The sequence below is a fragment of the Seriola dumerili genome, unplaced genomic scaffold (assembly GCF_002260705.1).
Source record: "Seriola dumerili isolate Sdu_G_001 unplaced genomic scaffold, Sdu_1.0 BDQW01000089.1, whole genome shotgun sequence".
Lineage (NCBI taxonomy): Eukaryota > Metazoa > Chordata > Actinopteri > Carangiformes > Carangidae > Seriola > Seriola dumerili.
Window position 1 is genome coordinate 203,543 of NW_019174344.1, and position 22,591 is coordinate 226,133.

The 22,591-nt window shown below is 40.2% G+C and overlaps 3 protein-coding genes across 4 annotated transcripts; all 3 read right to left on the reverse strand.

The window, feature by feature from the left end:
• Window positions 1-243: 243 nt before the first annotated feature.
• Window positions 244-2,870, reverse strand: tmem88b (transmembrane protein 88B). Its single transcript, XM_022745621.1, has 2 exons — window positions 2,577-2,870; window positions 244-471 (listed from the first exon to the last, which is right to left on the reverse strand). Exons 1-2 carry the CDS (start codon window positions 2,868-2,870, stop codon window positions 244-246), a joined length of 522 nt encoding a protein of 173 aa, XP_022601342.1.
• Window positions 2,871-8,382: 5,512 nt separating this feature from the next.
• Window positions 8,383-13,865, reverse strand: nbl1 (neuroblastoma 1, DAN family BMP antagonist). 2 transcript variants are annotated; one of them, XM_022745680.1, is made up of 4 exons: window positions 13,404-13,865; window positions 11,819-12,015; window positions 10,862-10,973; window positions 8,383-9,311 (listed from the first exon to the last, which is right to left on the reverse strand). In XM_022745680.1, the coding sequence occupies exons 2-4, from the start codon at window positions 11,989-11,991 to the stop codon at window positions 9,030-9,032; spliced, it is 567 nt and encodes a 188-aa protein (XP_022601401.1). In that variant the 5' UTR covers window positions 11,992-12,015; window positions 13,404-13,865; the 3' UTR covers window positions 8,383-9,029. The 2 variants fall into 2 exon arrangements, with proteins under 2 accessions (XP_022601401.1, XP_022601400.1); XM_022745679.1 differs by having other exon boundaries at window positions 8,384-9,311; window positions 11,819-11,999.
• Window positions 13,866-16,586: 2,721 nt separating this feature from the next.
• On the reverse strand, window positions 16,587-21,518 carry LOC111222117 (MICOS complex subunit Mic10-like). Its single transcript, XM_022745691.1, has 4 exons — window positions 21,442-21,518; window positions 17,070-17,117; window positions 16,861-16,970; window positions 16,587-16,768 (listed from the first exon to the last, which is right to left on the reverse strand). The coding sequence occupies exons 1-4, from the start codon at window positions 21,500-21,502 to the stop codon at window positions 16,760-16,762; spliced, it is 228 nt and encodes a 75-aa protein (XP_022601412.1). The 5' UTR covers window positions 21,503-21,518; the 3' UTR covers window positions 16,587-16,759.
• Between the last annotated feature and the right edge of the window lie 1,073 nt (window positions 21,519-22,591).

Consider the following 22,591-nt stretch of genomic DNA (forward strand, 5'->3'; position numbering starts at 1 on the left):
AATATTAATCTATTCCTTAACAGGCTACCATCTATTTGATCTGACATTTCTCTGACAAACAAAAACTCATCTCCGGCTTTAGATTCATTATAGGACTATTGTATAGACTTGCATCATATTCTATGATTCTCCTGATAATTTCGCTACCCCTTGTTCCTCTCTGGTTGATATCACACTGATCTAACTTTCTGATCAATCCTGATTGTTATCCTGCAACCCTCTGCGCCTCCTGTTCTGTTTTGATCAGACCCAGGCATGGACGCTGCCCACCCAGTCTAGCAGCCGCCCTCGGTACCAAGCACGTGAGATCGGCTGAATGAGAAGCAGGAGTCGAAACCTTCGGAGAAGCCCGCAGAAGACTGCGGCCGCCACAACCACGAGTGGCGACATCATCACAAAGCCCAGGATAATGAGGGCGGAGCAGCTGTTGTCGTCAAGGTAACGGCAGATAGCGGATGGGGCATCAAGGACCTACAAGGACAAACACAGAGGTGATCACAATAAGACGTAATGAATGTTTTAGCTTCAGCAGGAGCTTTTTCTCTTCTGTCACAGGTAGAATTCGTCGCTGGCTAAGTATGATTAGTATGTGCATGTGTGTGTTTGCATATGCTCAGGGTACAGATGTGGGAATGTGTGGGTAGTGGGGTGTGACAGAGTTTCTCCCAGTCTCCCTCTACAGTTCAGATAAGAAGTGGCTCAGGGCTGTCACTAACCCTCTGAGCTGTCAATCACCTGAGACGGGGGAGGGCAGGAGAAAGAGAGAAGAAAAGATTAAAAAAAAGAGGCGGGAAGAATGAATGGATAACGAGAGAAAGTGCAAGGGGTGAGATCATAGTTTTTTGTGTAATGATTTCCTCTTGTGAGCCCTAGCAACAGTAGTGTTTAACACACACACACACACACACGCTACGCACACACACACACACACACACACACACACAACTCTGTCAAGTGCACACTGTGCTCTTACTGAGTGCATTTTCCTCCTCGTCGTGCTGTTAGTGTGTCTGTGCACAGTTGGTGCCGGCAACAAATCAGACAGTCTTCACTTCTCGGTTGGTCCCTCTCTCCATGTTCAGTCTGTCGCCACAATAGGAGGAACTCCCTGATGGACATTGTCTGCAATTGTTTGCTCTGAACTGACACGCGCTCTGCCCTAATCATGATTATAGTCTCGTTGCACCCTCGCGCATGTTCTTAATTTGTCTGTTTTGTTCTGTCACGTTATGACCTGTCAGGTGAACCAAGGACACGGCTATAGATCTTCACAGCGTGATTTGACATGACATCTACACTCCCCACCTTTTACTGATGATCTCTCTGCCTCTCACAAAAGACAGCTGCACATGTCTCTTCACCTCATTACAGGGAACACTGTCTGACAAGCTTCAACATTTCAGTTTAGTTGTCATCTTCTTGGATGGGCTTGCTGCTCATAATAAAAAGTAATAAGCACAAACGTGAAGAATAATCCTGAACAACTTTGTGTAGAAAGTGTCAGGTACAGGCGTAGGAATTATGCTGCCAAGAACACTTTCCCTCAAGGCTGTGACTGTCTGAAATTATCTTCACATTCTCCACAAATAACATGGTCTTCCTTGCCTAGACTTTCCTCACTGTAAATGATTTGTTATCATACTGTCATGTTGGGGCAGAGGCATAACCTCCCAAACCTGCACTGACTGATTCTGGGGCGAAAACAAACACAACACTGACATCACCTTTTAAATGGTAAATGTTAGCAAACAATTGTCCACTGAGAGAGATAAAGATGGAGATCACATGCAATAATGGGTCCTTCCAGCACTCAAATGGGGGATTGAGCAATTTGAAGCAGTGTTTTAAAACCTCACCTGAATGCACGTACTACAAGTTGTTGTGTTTTAAAAATATATATATATTTTTAATGCATTTTTGCCTTTGCCTACTGACAGATATGACAAAGGACATGTGGAAATGTCCTGAGCTGGAATTGAACTGGGGACGTAGAAGTTACATGCTACACATCTTTGACCACTAGGCCTAGATTACAAAGCTTTCAAGGAATTGTCCATCATGGTGATTAGTAGTTCACAGATTATTAATATTTTTTATATACATGGAATTTTGTTGCTACAGTAGTACAGTCATTCCCACACTGATGTCTGGATGTTTGCAGGCAACAAATCAGGACATCGTAGGGATTTACACAGAAATAGTTGTTCCTCTGAGTTCAGTCTGCTTATGGTTTGATTTGCATGATGACAACTTGTCCACTGACATTCTCCAGGTGTCCCAAATCCTTATCCCATTATTTTGCATTGGAATAAGACTGCACTCTGGGAACCATTGTAATACCTGCCACTAGTAAACAGTATCTTGTGTCTGATATTATACTTCTACCTAAAGTCAGTATCCTCTGACTAATCATCCAGAGGCAGGATTAGCTCAGATTCAACTTTACAGCCTGAATTTTGGATCTCAAATCGCTTCAGTGGATCAGCCATCAACCAGAATAACAGTAAACGTTTCCTCTTAGCCTGTCCTTGCTACAAAGGGAATAAACAACAGAGAAATATCTGCTGACAACTCACCCTTGAATGGCAGAGGAAACCGGCATAGAGCAGCATCATTGCAGGCAGCAGCACCACAGAGAAGACCACAGCCAGGAGCAGAGCGCTCGCTAAGACGATGCACAGGTTCCAGAGGATGAGAGCCGCCCCGCAGGCCACGCAGCCACACCTGCCCCTGCGGCTGCCCCATGCACTGCCGCCACTGTGGGCCACGGGAGGGGGCAGCATCTTCACCCCCTCCCCGATCCAGAATTCCTCCTCTTTCTCCTCCTCCCCTGAACCGCCATCGTCCAGATCCACGTCCATACCACACATCTTGGAAAAAGAGAGAGGGATGTATTTAGGAAAGGTTTAAAGCAGACTCTGGGTGACTTCTGTTCAGACTCAGACTGCTGATTTATTGAGTTAATTTAATGAATAAATGATATACATATAACATGGGTGAGGTGCAGAGTGACGCTGTGCTGCCTGTGTTAAAGACCCACTCTTTGTGTGTCTTTAACAAGCTTTCAAAATATTACTGTACCTACTTAGATTGTGTATATATTGAAAATATGCATTAAACTGATGGTAAATACAGCTCTTGAAAAATATTTGCATCTTTAATCAGACCATTTCATAGTTTATCAACACTTTTAGACTGACTCACACTCAGAAACAACAGTTTTGGGACTTTCCCCTGCAGATTGGATGCTGTTTGCTTCAGTTGCATCTTTTTTGTATGCTGAATTTTAAAACCTTAATAAAGACCAGTGACAGAACAATGCCCCACATACTGCCTTCTTCTTCTTTCCACCCAGGAAGCCAATATCTCATTAGACTATGTAAATGAGGGACCTATAGCCTGCTTTGACTTTACACACACACTTTAGCTGTCTTCCCATCGATTTCATCCATCAGGGCTTTGTCACTAAAGCTCGTACTGTATGTCAATATGATCCTTTTTAAACGGAATCTGACCGGAACCTTTTAACCTGAGCGACTTGAGCTGCTGAGCTGCACACCAGAGCTGGTCAGCATCAGCATCATTATTGGACTTGACACATGTTCTAGTCCTTTCACAGCAGTTTCATCTCATCTGTATCATGAACTCGTTGCTCTTTGTGAGATCCCTTGTTCTTTTAGCTTTGGTGGCTAAACTAATGTGTATGTTGTGTTTATTTTAGACTTGGCTACTCTGATTTTTCTGTCTGTAAACTGTTAAACAAAGCTGCCATGAGCAATTACTGCATGCACACAGTGTAGTCGCCTCGTGTAATCAATAACAGCGCATCTTGAAACAACAAGCTTTGAATTTCGTTGCCTACCTTCCAGGTACAAATCCCGTTAATTCCTTGGGTGTGTTTGTTGAATTCGTCTCCCAGTGATCGACCTGGAGCGCTTATAGTTTCTGTACAGAATTAAATAAAGACTTACAGTGGCAGGTTATTTTTTATAAACAGCAGCAGAGAAGAGCACCTGTGAGTTGAACCCTGCGCTGCTGAGGTGATGCTGCTGTGAGGAGCCTCTGTGAGTCTGTGGGAGCGACCGACTCCAGACCGCGCGCAGAACCGTTAAGTGCGCGCTCACGCGGCCGCACAACAGTTCAATTTCCAGCGTAAACAAACAAACAAACAAACAATAAAGGGCGTTATATTAAATGAAAAATATTTTTGTTTCAAATTTTTTAACAGAACACACACGAACAAATCCCCACGACCCTCCCCCTACAGGAACATGCGGAGCAAAAATTAACAACAAAATAATGTGGAAAAATACATAACCTAAGTAACCAAATTAAGGTGTGGGGTGTATTAGGCCTACACGTTCCTGTGAAATGTTGTGAGCTATCATTACCCTGCTGTGGATATCTGGCTGTGTGAGTCTATTGAGCCCCGTGCCAGGTGACACCATTCTTTAACCCTGACCTCATGCACTGTGTAATGTAAAATGAGCTGCATGTGAGTCCTTCTCTCAGACAAGCAAACAGCAGATACTTGGCAGCTTGACCTGCCAGTAGAATACGAGAGAGCAGCACACATGGATTACTGACATTTAGAACTACATTGTATAGCTGCTATATTAAATTGAAAATATAAACACCAACAAACCAAGATGATTTTCCACAACCTGGCAACCAAAACATTTTTCTTATAATGCTCTAGTAACTGATAGAAGTAGTATTAGTAAATGCCATTCAGTAAGCCACTAGTTACAACTTACATAAAAATTAAAAAGAGCTGTGCCTTGTTAGGAAATGGTACTGCTATTTCTGTAAACTTTATTTGATACACTATGTAATATGTAACACTAATGCTGTCACACTTAATTATTATAAAGGCTCCTTGTAGCCTAGGCTTGTTCATCATGTTACATGACCTTTTTCTAAGGTTTACATGGGTAAAAATATGTCAGGTTTGTCAGATAATCAGATAAACTTCCAGTGAAATTAGATTAGGATGCACTTCAATTCATAGAGGTCACATGCTGTAAAGAGTGGACACTCTCCCAGTCAGTTACACAGTTACAATTATATCAGAATCACCCAGTACACCTAAAACTGCATCAGAAAACAGTTATTGTGAGGAAAGAAATTAGGCGTGTTTTAAACCAGGTGAAAGATGCCAAGCTCAAGAACAGAACATGGTCAAAGTTTAAAGGGGAAAAATTGCTTGACAAATACATGGCAATACACTGTGATGTGTTCAGAAATGTCCCTCTGAGTTTCTCACTCTGCCGTCTGCCTCTCACTAACCTCAGAGCATTGTCAGATGTGTGGCTGTGAGATAAGGGGATGATCGATTTGTTTTGCAGCACAGACAGACAGTCAACCTTTCGCTGTTCAAATTTAATTACACAGAACAAGAGAAAAAAGATGGGAGGATACGAGGCCGAGCTGACGAGAAATGGAAGGAAAGATATTGTCTGGATGTACAGATACAGAGGGAATAATTCATGGAGGGGATGAGAGATGCTGTAGAGAGTCTGAGGGGGAAGATGTTTGGTTTGTTGTCTGGTTTTGAGAAGTTGAGATGGAAGTTACGAGGTGTACAACAAATATAATCTTTGCAGATCCTGTGACATCTACTGACATCTGCTGGACCGTCCGTGAACTCAGTCATTTCTACAGTAATGTTCTCCAGCATTTCTTTTTTTGAGTGCAATTGATTTGGTTTGTGTGGAGTTCAGTTTACTTAACCCAGCAGTGCATGAACTTAACATCTTCCTTTTGTTTCCTTGTAGGAACATCAATCTTAGTGTGTCCACCTATGATTCTGTCACACAGCCTTGTGCCACATATGAGATCGCTCACCATCCATTTACTGAACAGCATTCTGCAGGTTGCCATGGTAATTCATCTTAGTTCAGTGCCACTTCAAGTCAACAAGTAGCACATGACCACCAACTATGAACCTGTGAATCTATCTATCTATCTATCTATCTATCTATTGTTCATAAGCATTCAACTTTGCAGTCTAAGTGGGATTTGTTGGATATTACATAATTTAGAGATAATAAGGTCATTTCAACAGCCCTGTCCTTGGCACATTTTGCAACATTGAGTAATTAATGTGATTAAATGAATGTTATTAATGTTCATTATTTATTATGTGTTACTATAATGAGTTACATCATGTCACCTTCCACAATATAATTATTACTGTAAGGTCCAGATTGTGAAACATGTAGTATTATAAACATTATCCTGTAAGATAGCTTGTATGCAAATTTACTGTTTCTAGTTTTACCTTTTCATACATGCAATATATTCTCCCCTGTTTTTACCTTTTTAGTGTAATCTAGAGTTAGGTGATCTCAATGTCTGTCTTTGAGACCTTTATTTTATCATTTTATTATTATTATTTTCAATATTATATTTGCATTTCTCTTTGTCTTTATTGTTTGCTTCTCTATAAAGCATTTTGTATCTTTGCTAAGAAGGGCACTATACAAATAAGCTTTATTAATTATTAATATGTTATTAATATATTGTTATTGCATTCACTGCAAGTTAAACTGTACCCTTACTCAAAACTGGATAATTATGTAACACTTTTTTTCCAAGTTCCTTGGCAGAAAAAGCTTTTCTATGTTACATTAAGTTCAGCTATATTGTCACTGTGCAGAGTGCAGATACAAAGGCAATGAAAAGCACTTAGCCTCTAACCAGAAGTGAAAAAGAGCAGTATAAATACAGGTAAGTGCAGACATAAGTAAGTAGGCCAACTACAACATAAGTGATGCTATATTCTACAGTCCTTGATAATGCATTTCTACCTGCCCTGACGGCATTTATGGTAGTGGTGTGCAATTGGGCACTGGTGATCACCATACCACACTAGGATGCAGTTAGTGCATTTGCTCTAAGTGGCACCGTGGTAAAAGTCCACTAGTATCCTGGGACATAAGTGAGCTTTCTTAAGGCTCCACATGAAGTAAAGCCACCTTTTTGATCAGCATGGAGGAGTTCAGGGTGACCAGGTGAGATTGTCAGAGAAGGAATCTGAAGCTTGATACAAGCTCCACTACAGCTCCACTGATGTAGATTGAGGCGAGTACAAGGCTCCTAGCTCGCCTGAAGTCCACAACGATCTCCTTGGTCTTCTGGGTGGTTAAAGGCCAGATTGTTGTCAGCACACCACGTGGCCAGGTGCTGGACCTCATCCCTGTAGCCTCTCTCGTCATCCCCTCTGATCAGGCCCACCACTATGGTGTCGTCTGCATACTTGATCATGTCGTTGGAACCATGTACAGGAACACAACTATGCGTGAACAGGGCGTACTGAAGAGGACTCAGCACACAGGCTTGTGGCACGCCGATGTTCAGGGTGAGAGTGGAGGAGGAGAGGTGATCTAACTTAACAGATCAGTCTGTCAGTCAGAAAGTCCAAAGTCCGGTTGCAGAGGTATTTGCTAATACTGAGCTGGCTAAGCTTGGAAATCTGAGGTCAATGTAAGAGTTGGGATTGTCCATGTGGGTCAGGGTAGAGTGGAGTGTTGTGGGATGACATCCTCTGGTGACCTGTTTGTGCAGTAGGCAAACTTATGGGGGTCCAGAGAAGTGGGAACACAGGATTTCAGATGTGATAGAACAAGTCTTTCGAAGCAAATTGAAAACGTGGGCAGGTATTCCATCCAGACCACAGTAACAGTATTAACTAGCTGGATGTGTGCCAATTGAGCACTGTTTCAAATTTGTTTCAGGAGTTATCAGTTACCAAGATAAATGTTTCAATGTGAGCGTCTCGTTTTAAAAATGACACATTGGTCACTTTCTTTTTAGTGACAATTATTGTAACCTTGATTAAAAGTACTAAATCCTTCCTACCTTTTCCATTCTGTATCAGTAATGGCCTTAAAATGTTCACTTTGCTCAAGTCTATCTTAACACAATGCAGTACACTGAAAGTTACTAGCTGCGGTGATAGCTCCCCTCCTCACTCGCTGTAGAGAGATCCTTTCCTAACATGACTGTAGTGTTGGAGATATGGGACCAAATGAGCAGTCTGTGTGAGCCAAATCAAGTGGATATCTTCCAAAGTTAGTCCTTTTAATATGAAATTCTCTCTTACAGTTACTGTTGTTCCGCTGCAGGTCAGCCAGTAAACAGTGTCTGTAGAAGTCTGAAAACAAATTTTGTACTAAAAAGACTGTGACTTGGTAAGATATGACTTGATATTAACGTCAGCTTGACTTTAAAATGCATTTGTACACTGACTGAGGACTGTGGATTTAGTCTCCCATCTCTTACTCTACATTCTCACTAATAAGGGATCATCTCATGATCAGTATGAACAGCAGGAATAATTACAGCAACCAATAACTTTTAATGTACATATTGGCATGTGTCGTTTCAAGACAAACTTGAAAACGGGAACCGTATTATTTCAAAAGCAGACAAATCATGAACAAAATGTATAAACAAGTGAAAGTATCTGGGTAAAACTTTCTCTGTGGAATCACATCACAACATCTCATTAAATTCTCTGGCATCGTGAGACCAGATTCAGGCCAATGAAGCAGTGAAAAGAGAAAAGTAGCTGTGGGTATTCCCTTGGTTCAACACAAAAAAACTACATTTCTTGTGATACTCAACTACGACAGAAAATGGGACAGCTAACTAGCAATTACAGAAGACACACAGACAATTATCACAATAACAGAATTTATTGCATTCAAAGCAGATTAAAAGTAATGAGACTACAGCTTATTAACAGGCTATAGTCATGTCTGGATGCACAAATGCACACATATGCATGTGTAAATCAGCAAACAAAAAGAGTGCATAGAGTTTATATACAATAGTGTGTAGTCTGATAGCATGACTTTGTGAATGTGTGTGCCTTTAGAGAAACTCTTTAACACGAAGTGAAGTCTTATTTTCAAAGTGCCTTTACAATACTACAGATTGGTACAAACGATGCAGCGTGGAGGAGAGAAGAGAAGGCAGAAGAGATGAGCGAAGTGACAGAAAAAGTCAAACAGTTGACAAACCTACCCTCCGTCTGATGTATGTGGTAGTGTGTGATGGTCTGTGTGTGGGTGAGCATGCTTATTCGAGTGTGTGTCTGAATGGGGCAGAGGGTGAGCCTGAGCCCCGCTGAGGGTGTCAGATAAAGACGGAGCATCCAGGCCGTTGTCTGCTGGATACAGCTGCATCACCGCCCCCTCCTGGGCACCTTCCTTACTGCAGGACTGGCAGCTACAATGGAAGATCCTCTCCACCAGCTTATCCACACGAGGCGAGTCTTCACTGCCAGGGCACTCCAGAGTCACCTGTTCACGAACATAAATACACATTAATACATATAAACACATCAAAAGACAGAGCTGAATGCTTTGGTTTAATATCTGCAGATACCAAGTCGTAGGCTACTTGATTTTGCAAAACCATGTTTAGTGGCCTTGTGTATACCTGCACTTTTTCCTAACAGGAACTGAACTTTATTTTTTTTTATATAGGTGTGTTTATTCTGAATATTCTATTTTTGTTCATTATATTTTTGATATACAGTATATCTTTTATGTTGCTTTTAATTAAAAACACTAAAGGTGAGAGAAATACATTCTCTCCTTTAGAACTTATAATAAAAAATATACTGAAAAATTTATATAGATGCAGATAAATGTAATGGTAGGGACTAATGTATGTATGTTGTTTTTTGTTATTATTACTACTGTCAGTAAATGGTCTGAGAACATAAAATAAGTGAGTAACACTGACACTAATCAATTGTTAACTTGGTAAGGAGAGGCAATTTTTTTTTCATTTTTACCTTTTTTTACTTATTTGTATTTTTGTGATTTATTTGTTTGTGTTCAGCCAATATCTCATGTGTAATGGTGTAATTAGTGATTAATTGAGATTTTTTTCTATCTCTCCCGCTAGAGAATTATTATTTTTATATGTACACTGTACACATTACACACTGTTTTTGGTCCACCTGCCATTATCTTCTTAATTTTGTTTAAACGTGTTGTATTTTCTGATTGTATATGTATTGTACCAGTTTGTACTGTCTGACTGTATTGAAATTGAATAAAAAATATTTAGAAAAGCATAAATATAAAATAAACAGATAATTTACTAACCCCTCGCCCAGTAAATCTCTTTGTTGCTCAAGCTCAGCTGGCTCTCCAGACCTCACGCAACTTCCCTTCACTGTTTCCACAGAAAATGATCATTCAGCAGTTTTATCAAGATCTACCACAAATGCCAAAACAGCATGGAGCAGTATCCCCTTTCATGAGAGCTGACTTTGTTTTGTTTCAAACTCAATTTTGTTTAAAGTCTTGCAACAACAATCATAACCAGGGACATAAACATCCATTTCCAGCTAATTAAAAGTAAGGTGAGACTGTAAATGCACTTTCTCTGGCCTTTCTTGTGCAACAAAAATAGTAAGAAAAATAATTAATCTATCAGGTAACAGCTATGCACTCCAAGAGATACAATATTTTCCACTGTAACATGAGGTGACCTCACCTGGGGTCCCACCCGCCCAGCCTACCTGGCAGCTTTCCAAACTACATACACCTCACCACACAGCTTTTGTTATCACAAGAGTGGAATCCTTTTGGCTAAAACGGACAATGAACTTTAGAAGAATATATAATATGGGCTTAAATTTATGGAGAACCACAGAAATTTTGACAGAAATCTATTCAAAACCCTGGATTTATGTTTTTTTCCTCTGCTTTTTATTTGGTCGTGAACAGTACATGGTTGCTATCTTTCATGCTGGAAACTTGTGGTTTTCGTGTGAGTTTGACAAGTCAGTGTTGGTGTGTGCTTGCTACATGAGCTAATGTGCAATAACTCTTACCACTTCCCACTGAGTCTGGGCAGGCATGCAGGAATCACAGTGCACCAGAGACTCAGTTGACTGTGGGAATGTGTTGGGGACACTGTAACTGAAACACTGGCCCAGACAAGCTCTGCAAAAGGGGGGAGAGAGTGCATTATTTTCATTGTGCCAACAGACACCGCATGCTTCGTTCAGCTGCACGACCAGAGCACTCATGCTTGTGTAAGCAAGAGCTGCAGGAAAAAAACAGAGTCTGAAATCTGAACTGATTTACCAAGTCTGAGGATGCCTGGTTGCCTCAGGCCAAACACACAATCACAAACTGAAGAGTTGTTAGTCATAAGGTGAATCACCGGTCAACCTCTGATTAAAAATGAAAACCATGATAAATATGACAAAAATGTGTATTCTTCCCAAATACTACTCTGTTAGACATGTTTCCCATGTCTAAAGATTTACATCTCCAGTAGTTCCCAAATGCCTTGGAGCTGAGTGCCACAGACATGGTAAAGAAGTCAGAAAGTAATGTGAGACAGACTACAACATTATTGATTTTGCTCTTTTCATGGGATTTGTTGACAGTAAGAAAAAGACACATCTCTGGAAGTTGATTTTCACACATAATAATGATAATAATTGTATTTGTACAGCACTTTTCAAACAAAGGGCAAAATATATTAATGTTGTCAGTAAATTGATTGCAACATGCAAAATCACTGTATTGTGTACTTTAAGTTAAGTTCCTTGATATTTTTGCTGTACCAACCACAGCATTGACAGCACTTTGTCAGTGCCAACCCGAATGAGCCCTACAAATTGAATTGAATTACTTAAAATGTAACTTATTGACGTCTAGACATTTCTGCATTATCCTTTTTTTAGCTGCACTGAGAGACTGTCATACAGACAGAGAGAGAGAGAGAGAGAGAGAGAGAGAGAGAGAGAGAGACAGACAGAGAGGGCCTTCATCCTGACCTGTTTTGAATAGAGCGAGGCTGACATCCCGTGTGCCCGACTATCTGTGTGATGTTCTTGGCCTCACACCAGGCGCTCTTGTCAGGGAACAGCGCCAGGCGGTTGATGTGTGCAGGCGGTGCCGCTGAATACAGTGCAAACAGTGCGCAGCAAATCTGAATCCTCTGCCACATGACTGCACCTAAAGGGGCAGAAAACTACAGCATGTTACCGCTCTGTTAACCTTTTTCAAGACAAAAACACACACAAGAGTACTGACAAAGTCTTGACATGTCCTCTGGTGTCTACTGCTCAGATATCGTCTGGTTTTACAGATAATATGAAATATGAACTTTGCATATCCCTGCTGATGTGGATTGACAACTTCCTGGTGATTACCAGCTTGAAATCCGGAGGTCCAAGTGCCTCATATTTTGTCCAGTTATTAGGTTTGACTCATTTGAATGATTAAAAGAGACAAATTCTTAATTATCTAAATCATCAGCTGCAGAGAGAACAACATTATACTGGGTTCATATTGTCCCAAGAGAGACAATATGATTGGAGAAGGAGACAAATGTCTGCTCAATATCACCTGACTAATAACAAAGCTTGCCTATGCCCTCTTTCACTCTCTTCTTTAAAAATGCCTCAAGCAGTCACGTCATTTACAACCTACAACATAGTTTTCTCCTGCTGCTTATAAAAAAGTGGCTAGAGGTCACCCACGTTGACTTCTTTACACTTTTCAGCACTTCCATATGCCTCTGACACAAGTAACCTGACCTTGCCTGCAGACAATCGACAGAGCCATCCTTGGCTATATTTTAGGTTTCAAACATAAAGGGGCTGCTGGGATGTACTGCTGTGAGGGGGGAAGGACTTAGTTTAATAAATGTCATTTTTTTTCTTTCTTTTTTTTCTGAAGAGTTCAGGCTTAGATTTTGTTCACAATGGTGTAAATGGGTTTGTAGGCCCTGTTAAGCTTCTTCAAAGGCAGCATACTCTGCAGACTAAACAGTTAAAGTGGTAACGCGTTACAGGAACTAATTAGTGACTGTTTCAAATACGATATGCGTATGTTACGCACTACAAAATATCAATAACTGAAAGTATATTTGGTATCTTTCATTATTGAGACGATTAAATTTGAGTATAGTCTCTCGTAACGTAAATGTCTGCAGTAACGTAACGTAACGTAACGTACCGTAACGTAATAGTTAACGTCAGTTAGTTTTCTTCAGTTCTGTTTAACGGCGGATACAATGTAAAGAGTTGCCAAGAACTCTCTCTTCATTAAGCAGAATATCCACTTCTATTGAGTCATATAGGTCAGGCAACTGCGGTTTCCCTATTTTTTTTTTTTTACAGGCAAATTCTGAGTTTTGCTCGAGTTAACGTTACTTCGATGGGAGAAGTTGCAACCGTCATTTTAACAAGTGTAACATCAGCTAGCTAACTGGCGGAGGGAAAGTGAGGAGAAAGTAACGTAACATGTCGGAGGAGGATTAGCTAACAAGTGCACCATTAACGTTACTTTTCAAACTAGTAATTAAGTACTTTCTAAGTAACGAGCCCCGGTAGTGATCGTAGTTGAGACACTTACCACCGCTCACCGACCTCGGGGAACAGCCAGTTGAGCACTGCGCAACGTCCCGCTGAGCTGAGCCCCCTCACAGAAACCTAGACGTGGGCTCTTAAAACCAGAGGATGCGGCTTGTCGTTGGATATCACCGTGCTCTGATAATTAAAGGAAAATATGAGCACTTCGTGAGCGGCTCGGTCTGTCATAAAACAGTTACATCATCCGGAAAGAAAAAAGAACCGTCCGTCCGACCACGGGGAAGGATGGGGAGATGGGTTCGGTTATGAGCGCTATCTCATCTCCGAGTCCATCAGCTCAGACCGTCCCTCCCCTTTGTTCTCTTCCAGTCCAGTGTTAAATTCCCATGTAAGTCCACTGAAAAACACTTTCCAAGCTGTTGTCTTTTGTTGTAAAACGCTCAAGCTGAGGTTAGGCGCGGTTGAGCCCTCAGACAGGGGTCCTGCTGTGCAGTCTCTGGACGAAAGAAAACGGGGAGGGAGGGAAAGTGTTGGGAAGGTTTCAAATGTTTCCCTAAGTTGGAACGAGGCGAGACCGCAGATCAGATTTACTGGACAAATATGCAAAAATAACAAGATTACACAGATAGGACATATTTACAGCCATGTGTTAATGCAGACATATCTGGAACTGGTTTGCAAACCTGTTATTATATTTTAAAATGGAAACATTAATAAAACAGTATAATAGTGCAGTACAACTGGAAAACAGATGTGAATCAGTGCTCTGATCCACACTTTTCACTCAATAGGCGCATTTAAAGCACCTTTAGTTAGCTGAAATAATATGAATAGCAGGTTACTTAACCATATGCTCATGACAACTTGATCTAATTAAGGCCCCTCAATATGTTTGGAGAGAAATTATGAGCACATGACTTGCTCAAAGGCAATATGTTCACTGGTTTTCCTCACCTGTGAGTCTGCTCCGTTTAAATATTTTTTATAGGAATACGGGGAATAAACTTATTGCTTTGGACTTCAGCCACTGATAAATGTCATTATCAATTGAGAAATAAGTATTCAGATTCTCAAGGGGAAATTAACAATACACATACCACACAGTGTTAGCAACAGTGTAATGTTAAAGTCCAAAAGCATGTTAAGTAAAATGTACTAACTTATTGCAAGTAAATTTTTTATCAAGACTTAAATAATGTGTAAACTGTTCCTATGATGTGCCCAGTAGTGGAAACTACCGTAACTAAATACAATTACTCAAATATTTAAATGAAAGCCACTTCTACTTTACGATAGTATTTTCATTTGATGCTACATTATAAGCCACTGCATTTCAGGGGGAAGTATTATACTTTCTACACTCTTATTTGACAGTTATAGTTACAAGTTAGTTTACAAATTAAGACTTTACACACAAAACATTTGTATATTTAGAGTATGATTTTGCTAAGGTAATATATCAGACTATTTCCTTTACTACTGATGAGGCTGCTCTCTGTAGTATCAAGCCTAAAAACCCTTATATGGATGCAGTCAAGTGATGCAGTTTGAACTACAACAGTGCATCATATTTCATGAGTTATGTGGCATATGTAAAATGCTACCTGCAAAAAGGTATTAACTACAGCTTTGAATATGCTGTAGTGTAGTAAAGAGTACAGTATTTCCATCTGAAAAGTATATACGGTAGTAGTGCAAAATGAATTAGAAAAACAGGTGCCTTAAAAATTGTTCTCACATGAAGTACTTCACTAAATCAGCTAATTTAAATTCCACCTCAAGTAGCATCAGGCCCATTGGCTTCTTGAGGTAGCGTCAGTAGCAGCTCCAGCCTGGAGTCATGCAGCAGTACACATTGCGTGTCTGGTCGTTACATTTCATGCCAACCATTCACCAATACTGACTAAACAGTGTTTACCCATTGGATGTACAAATGTGATCGGGTAGTGTCATTAGACCAGTAATTATGATTCATCATAGAGAATTTTTCAGACAGGCACAGACAGGTATAGCCAATGGGTTTGGCTGTCCTGTTACACCCCAGCTGTGACCAGTCCCCCCTCACCTCCCACACACACATACACATACATACACATACACATATCCCATTCCTGCACTTCATCCTACCAGTGCACCCTTGCTCACAGGTGTTCAGCCTGGCTTGAGTCCATAAGCGCCCCTATCTGTTTCACGCTTCACTTGCAAACAAATATTTTAATGGACAGGGGATGAGTGACATGGCTTAATTTCTGACAGGGTTACTCTGTGTCTGATGCATCACAGTACACCAGTGCTGGAGAAACAGGCCTTTGAACACACTAGAATGAGTTTAATTCTATTGTTTTCAGGAATGTACATGCTTACATTGTTACTGTGACAGAGAGGGAAAATGTGAGCATGTGTAATAGAGAGTGTGCATGCAGCAATGTTTTCTTTGATGTGAAAGTGTACAACATGCGTTAAGTTCAGACATGCAAAGTGCAGAACTCACCTGTTAGTAATAACACGAGCTCAAGTCCAGAAATTGCATTCCTCTGCATTCCACGGATTCTGCTTCACCAGGGGGCTGGATAAACGTGTGTATATGCACACGCTTACACAAACAATCCGTCTTCTCTCTTAGCAGGCCCATGCAACCAAACATAAGTCATCAATCACACTCAAAACAATCTCGCCCTAGCAGACAGCCAATGAACACACAGGACATAAGAGATTCCTTCTGATATGAAGACATATGCTTTTAAACTCCTAGTGACGAGAACAGTAACGGTCACGGTCTTGTCCAACTCACGCAACTTAAAACAGACTACAAAGCGTAGCATACTGTATTTTGTCTAGCATAAGTGAAGTCCAGACTGGTTTTCTTTCCTGTCTTGATATCTGAAAGAAATCTACCCATCCATTGTATTCAAAGAAAACTAAATCTATAAATAGAAAAACTGGTTGTTCATGTCACACAATATAAGCAAACATAACTTTCTTTCTTTGAAAGCCTCTTTCAACACTATCATTATTCCTCCACTGCCTGTATTTTCTTTATTCCATCATTCTGTGCAACTTTTCATCCTCCCACTCTCTAACAGGGCTGCAGATGCTGAACCTGGCCTTCATTCCAGAACAGCAGGAGTTCGAGTCTCCCAGCTCATTAACACACAAAATTACCTCCCACCCCCAAACCACATTTCATTCTTCTCAAACATGCACAGAAAAACAGAGAGAGCAAGACTGAAAGTTTTCCATTATGACTTTATTAAATATACATTGGCTGATCTTTGATAAACACAGCATGTGGATCATTGGACTTTAGTGCCAGAACAGAAATGAGCAGCAAAACAACAAGGACAACACAAAAACAGATGAGCAGCTCTGTGGCAAATCCTCATCATCTTTCGTCCTTCATTACTGGTCCTGAAGATTAACACACACAGAAATCATGTGTCAGGATAGTGTTGTATGTCATAAACCTCTAATGAACAACTCATCTCACCCTCTGTGCTCACCTTAACCATGCGCCCATGAATCAGGAACGGTGACCTGAAGTCATGCTGGCAGTTGGCGTATCCCATGCCCAGTCCAAAACCTGAACCCAATGAAACAGGCCATGTGCGACCTAGGGGGGGGGGGGACAAATCCATACATGACATTTCAAAGTAGAAATTAAAGAAAAAAAAATAGTTTTTACCAGTTTACCTGAATAAAGATCACTTACGTTTAAAGAAAAGGAGGGAGAACGCAATGCCCACACCTAGGCCCGTTACTACGAAGAGGAAGAAAAAAGTATGAGTAGCTTGATTAAAATACACACCATAATGATTTGACTTCAGTACTAAGGTAATGTGATTTCGTCTGAGTCAGTATAAAAACTGGCTGGCATAGATGTAAATCTGTTGTAATGAGGTCCGTTGGGGGGCCGCTATTATGTTTGATGCAAGAGTTAGTAAATAGCACAAGTTAGCAAGACATTGCTCATTAGGCAAAGAGAGGGAGAGAAAAAGCAGCAAGAGCTCAAACGTCCAAGAAAAAAAGAAAACAGTAAAAGGGGTGCAAGAGAGGGGGAACTGAGTTAAAAGGAGCCAGGACAGTGTCCATGAGGCAGAGGGCAGGAGAGGTGATAGGGCAAAGAGTGCACACACATGCAGGTAGGTGATGTCTTGACACAGTGTGGTCAAGTAAAAGGCACAGAAGTTGGCTAAGTTGTTAGAAGTGCACGGACCAAAGTGGGATCTCGAGGAGGAATGTGTTTGTGCGCTTAACTTCACCTCGCTGCAGGCCACACCACACCCAACAGCAGGCCAGCCAGCACAGAAAACACATAAAAACAGCCATTTGGGCCCTTCCGACTCTTAATTGGATTCAGAGAGCTATGCAGCATGACTGATTTGCCTGAACCAGAACCCTCAGACTGTTCTCTATTACAAAACTTACAAATGTCAAACAAGACCACAAAAGCTCCTGCACATCCTCATTATCAGTGCAGATCAACAAAATCATTGTCCTCTGCATCCATGTCAAGAAAAGGTTTAGTTAAATTTAAGATCCTGTGTCTGTTACAGCCGCTGCCTTTCTTTGCTCTTCAGCCAGAGCATTTTTGAAACCTCTGATTTTCCACTGACAGTGATACAGTAAAAGCATTGGCAAAATATGAGGGCAGATCAACATCTCTTTTCTGGCGTCCTTTCCCTTTGTCTGGACATCTCCAAGGGGGATGGATTATAACAAAAACATTTGTGCTGGAGTAGAATGAAATGTATAACCCACAGGCCTGAGAATACACAGTAAGTTCTGTAAGCAAATAAAGTCCAGAGCTGGTTAATTGTATTGTTATTTTTTTGCATACTTCAATTATTTTCTGCAAATGGAATCAATAAGACTTTCACTTTCAATCACCAGAGTTCGTGAATTATAACTCTGGCAAATGTGTTTTGCTCAGCATTGCAATTTTAAAATGTCTGACAGCACATTACTTTGTAGAACTGTGCGTTTAGGATTTGCACAGCTTCAATGAAAGAAAATATCTTACCTAACATGACTTGTTGACAGTCTTCACTGTAAGTTAATATAAATATATTTGTTTTAATTGTGTGTAATAATTACAACTGACTACATTTGTTTCTAATCTATAGTCAAGCTAGCGGCGTAGCTCTACAGATAGCAATGTCGGTCAGTCGGTCAGTTGACCTCTTTGGTCCAGGCTCAAATGTAGCAACAACTTTTAGATATATTCTGTGATCATCAGCAAGTTAGCATTGCTATTGTTAGCTTGTTAGCATGCTGGCGTTTTTTCACAACCTTATAATGAAGCAAATTCTTAAGATTTTTTTTTCTGTTCTTCAATGACAGCTTAGCTGGATCACATTAATTTCCTTTGCTCCTTTATTCAAATATTTCACCAGTGTGTTTATAGAACAAACATAAGTTCTGAGCATTATATTTAGTGTTACTTGCAGCCGCTTTCAACATCAATACCATGACACCAGTATTAGCTGAAACAAATAAGACTGTAGTGAACTGCATTACCATTATTACTGGCCTCTCTCACTCTTATTATTGTTTATTAGTTCCTCACGTTATGCTTCCAATAAACACTGTTTTTTCCTGGTCTGAAGAGGATGTTGCCAATTGTCTCCCTCTGTAGCATCAATTCTTGGTTTCCTGTTCCCTTTACTAAAAGAAGTTGGATTTGACTTCTCTCAGGGTCTCTTCACTTTTATCAGTGGCCAGTTGGCTACTGTGTAAAGTCCTGAGCTTCCTTCATAAGCTGCAGACCTTTGTAGGATGTCCAACAGTTTTACCACAAAAACTGTGGCACTAAATATAAAGTGGCCTAGAGGAGTCACAAACACTCACAAAATGCTACACAATATAGGCAAAGGGTTATATTCCTGTATTATCATAGAAAGTTAAGACTAACAAAAATGCTTTTTAAACAACCCCCTGAGCAGAATATATGCTGCAGTGTTTCTCTGGTGACCAGACACACATTGGCACAGCTGGCAATTTGCTACACTGAGCTCAAAAAAAAAATGCCACAATTCAGATGTTTTTCCTTCCAGCAAGAAACATATTTTATTGAGCCAAAAATGATGTCATTAGTGTCTCGGGACAGACTGTTTGCCAGTCGAAGTATTTGAGTGCTGGACCAACACTGAACGAAATACCACAGATAAACTCAATCTGAAACAACACTCTGCTAAAAGACCCCATGGTGATCTGCTCAGCGCAGTAACACAGTGTTGTTTCATCAGCTCCGACTGTGTGAGTGAGGGCCAAAACATCCATTAATTCTAATATTATTGACTTAGAGAAAAAAACCCTGTTAATGTTGGTACTTTACTGGTTTTGGCAGAAAATTGAACCATGTCTGTTGGGAACAGTTTAGTACTGTGTATTGTTCTTTTGCCATTAAGTGTACGAATATTAAATATTAAGTTGTAATAAAAGTAAATGTTACATGTTTTCAATTTTTAGAGTGAGGCGATTGGAAAAGTGACAGACTTGTAGTAATACTGGTCAGTTTCTTCTCTTCTCTCATCCCTTCTCCCCCTCCTAATAAATAGCCAAGTTTAGCAAAATAACTGAAAATGTCATTTTAAATGTAGACTTGATTTGTTGAACAGAGTTGTAGGGTGTTTGTCCACTTCACACCATGCTAATATGTTCACTTACCAATGGCTTTGGGCAAATTATTTTAATCAGATGGGGTAGAGTTCACTTATTCTTATCAAAGCCCATGAGGGTATAGGCTGGTGTGCTGTTTCCACTTTCCAGTGCAACTGACTCAAAAATCATAACATTGTATGCTGAACCAAAATGGAAAAATACTTTAACAAACAGGAACGTTGATCACCTGCAGAACATTACCTACACTGGCTTATAGGTGTGCTATACAACACTACATGAGACATTTTCTCGCTGTTACAGCCCTCAGTATAGTGTTTTTCTTACCGAAAAAATTAGTTTTTTGAAAACATTATTTCCAGAGTGGATAAATCTGCTTTTGCCTTTTAATGTTGACAGGGAAAAACCTTTGGAAACAATGATGTAACCCACCCAGAAAGGCTCAGGAACTGTGAGGCAGTAAAGTTATGAAGATAAATATCTGTCTCCTCTAATTTTCTCACCACTCACTCACTTAAACATCAACATATTAATGTATTTACATTTATTTTGACAGACGACTTTGTAATTGTGTAATAGCAGAATATCATGTTGCTTGGTTAAGAGGTAGCATTTACAAGACACAATTCAATTACTACAAATGGACTGCATTTGTGAATTCAGCTCAGTTAAAATACATTTGTGGTGATCAGGAAGAGGGGACAGAAGAGAGGTTTAAGACTCAGAGACTAACCAGACTCCTCACCAGATGTTGGCTGTGATGCACAGTTTGACTGATTTTTTTGTATGTCTCAACCTGAAGACACTAGTGTGAATTAATTACTTTCTTCGTGGGCAAAGGTCTCTTTCAAATGTATGCATCTTCGTGTGGATGATGTCTGAGTGGAGAATGCACCTGACAGTCTCAACAAAAAAAGGTTTGTACACCCCCTGTATGTTTGCACGTGCAAAGCCCATTGAGACAGGCTAGTTTTAGCTTTAGTTTCCAGAGTAGGACCGTTTTGCTCCCTGCTGCTATTAAATTGTGAAACACTTATTTAGGCTGTGGGTGATGTAGAGAGGAGGGAGAGAAAAGACAGCCTGGAAACTTGGGAAAATGTCAGACCGAAAGAAGACTGAATAACCCTTCACGTCTGTGGACACCCTCCAAACGCTAAAAGAGACTTTGTTCACACACTCTATAGAGTCTGTTTAAACAAAACACAGATTCCAACTTGTATCTCGAGACTATGTTGTCTTTCTTAATCAGACTTTTATCCCAAAAATAAGCAAATAACGTTGTTTTATCCATTCAGCGGACAAGTTTACAGTTGACCTCAGAAGACTGTCCCAGCACGGTCAGGCTGAAATGACTTTGACTCCAGCCTTGACCTGTGCGGCAGTTTATTTACAGGTGTAATGTGCTGCAGAATGACAAGTGACAGCGTTAAACAATTACATTAAATGCATGAAAAGACATTAACCTGTTTTCACGGCTGTGTCAGCAAGGCAGCGGTCCCATTTCCGTCCGTATTCGTCTGCCATGTTTTCTGCTGTCGGAAACCCCACTAAATATCGCGAGAGGAACATAAACTTACGTTACCCTGCCACCACCAAGCTCCGTTATTTCACTCCTCATACATTTTATAATTGTTCAGTTTTTTGCCCTTCAGTTTTTTTTGGGGGGGGGGTTCAGCCAATACATCAACATTTATCTCTTGGAGTGAGTGAACACCACTTTTTCATATCTCACTAATTTAATCAGGCAAGCCTATATTCACACATGATTATATTTTTAGTACACCCCAAATGAAGTCTCTTTACCATTTTCTCATTTTGATGTTCTATTCTCAAGTGTAACCTAATATTTAGATATTTAAAAGTACAATATTTGACCACTTTGCTTGTTGGCAGTTTAGTGGGTTACATTCAAAACATCAGACTTCATTAGACAGAAGTTTTTCTTTATATTACAACTTCCCTACAGTTTTCACTGCTGCTGGAGGTGTCCATACAACCATTTGCATAATGTATACAAAGGAAATGATATATACACTCCCACAGTGTTGCACATCAGATACTGAGCAGAAAACTATAGGTTCCCACTTAATGTTACACAGGCAGTAGTAGTATCATGGGTTGAGAATTTGCAACTTTCTTATAGTAATGTTTTGGCTGGCAAATCATCTACATGTGGCATATTTTGGTAAAAAAAAACTGAGACCGATCATCATCTAATAAAAAATATGTGTAGTAATGATAGTAGTAGTTTAAGAAACACTAGAAGCATTCCTAGTCACATTGATAATTTTCTTGATTGTAGCAGCATTTGCCCTCTTATGAAATTCCAGCAGGCTAAATGCTGGAAGTCAAACTGCCCACACACTGTCAATAATATACAGATGTTGGTGGGGTTTACAGGCAGGTTTCCTATATACAAACAATCCAGAATACACATGCTGCTTCAGGGAAGAAGGCACAGTCTCATGATAGCTTTGATATGGAGACTTTTAGAAATAATTTATAAACATTTATAAATAATAAATAAATACACGGAAGTACGTTTGAATGAGTCACTTGCTTTTTTTCTGACACACCTCATGATAACCACTGAGAAATAGCAGCTGTAGTCAC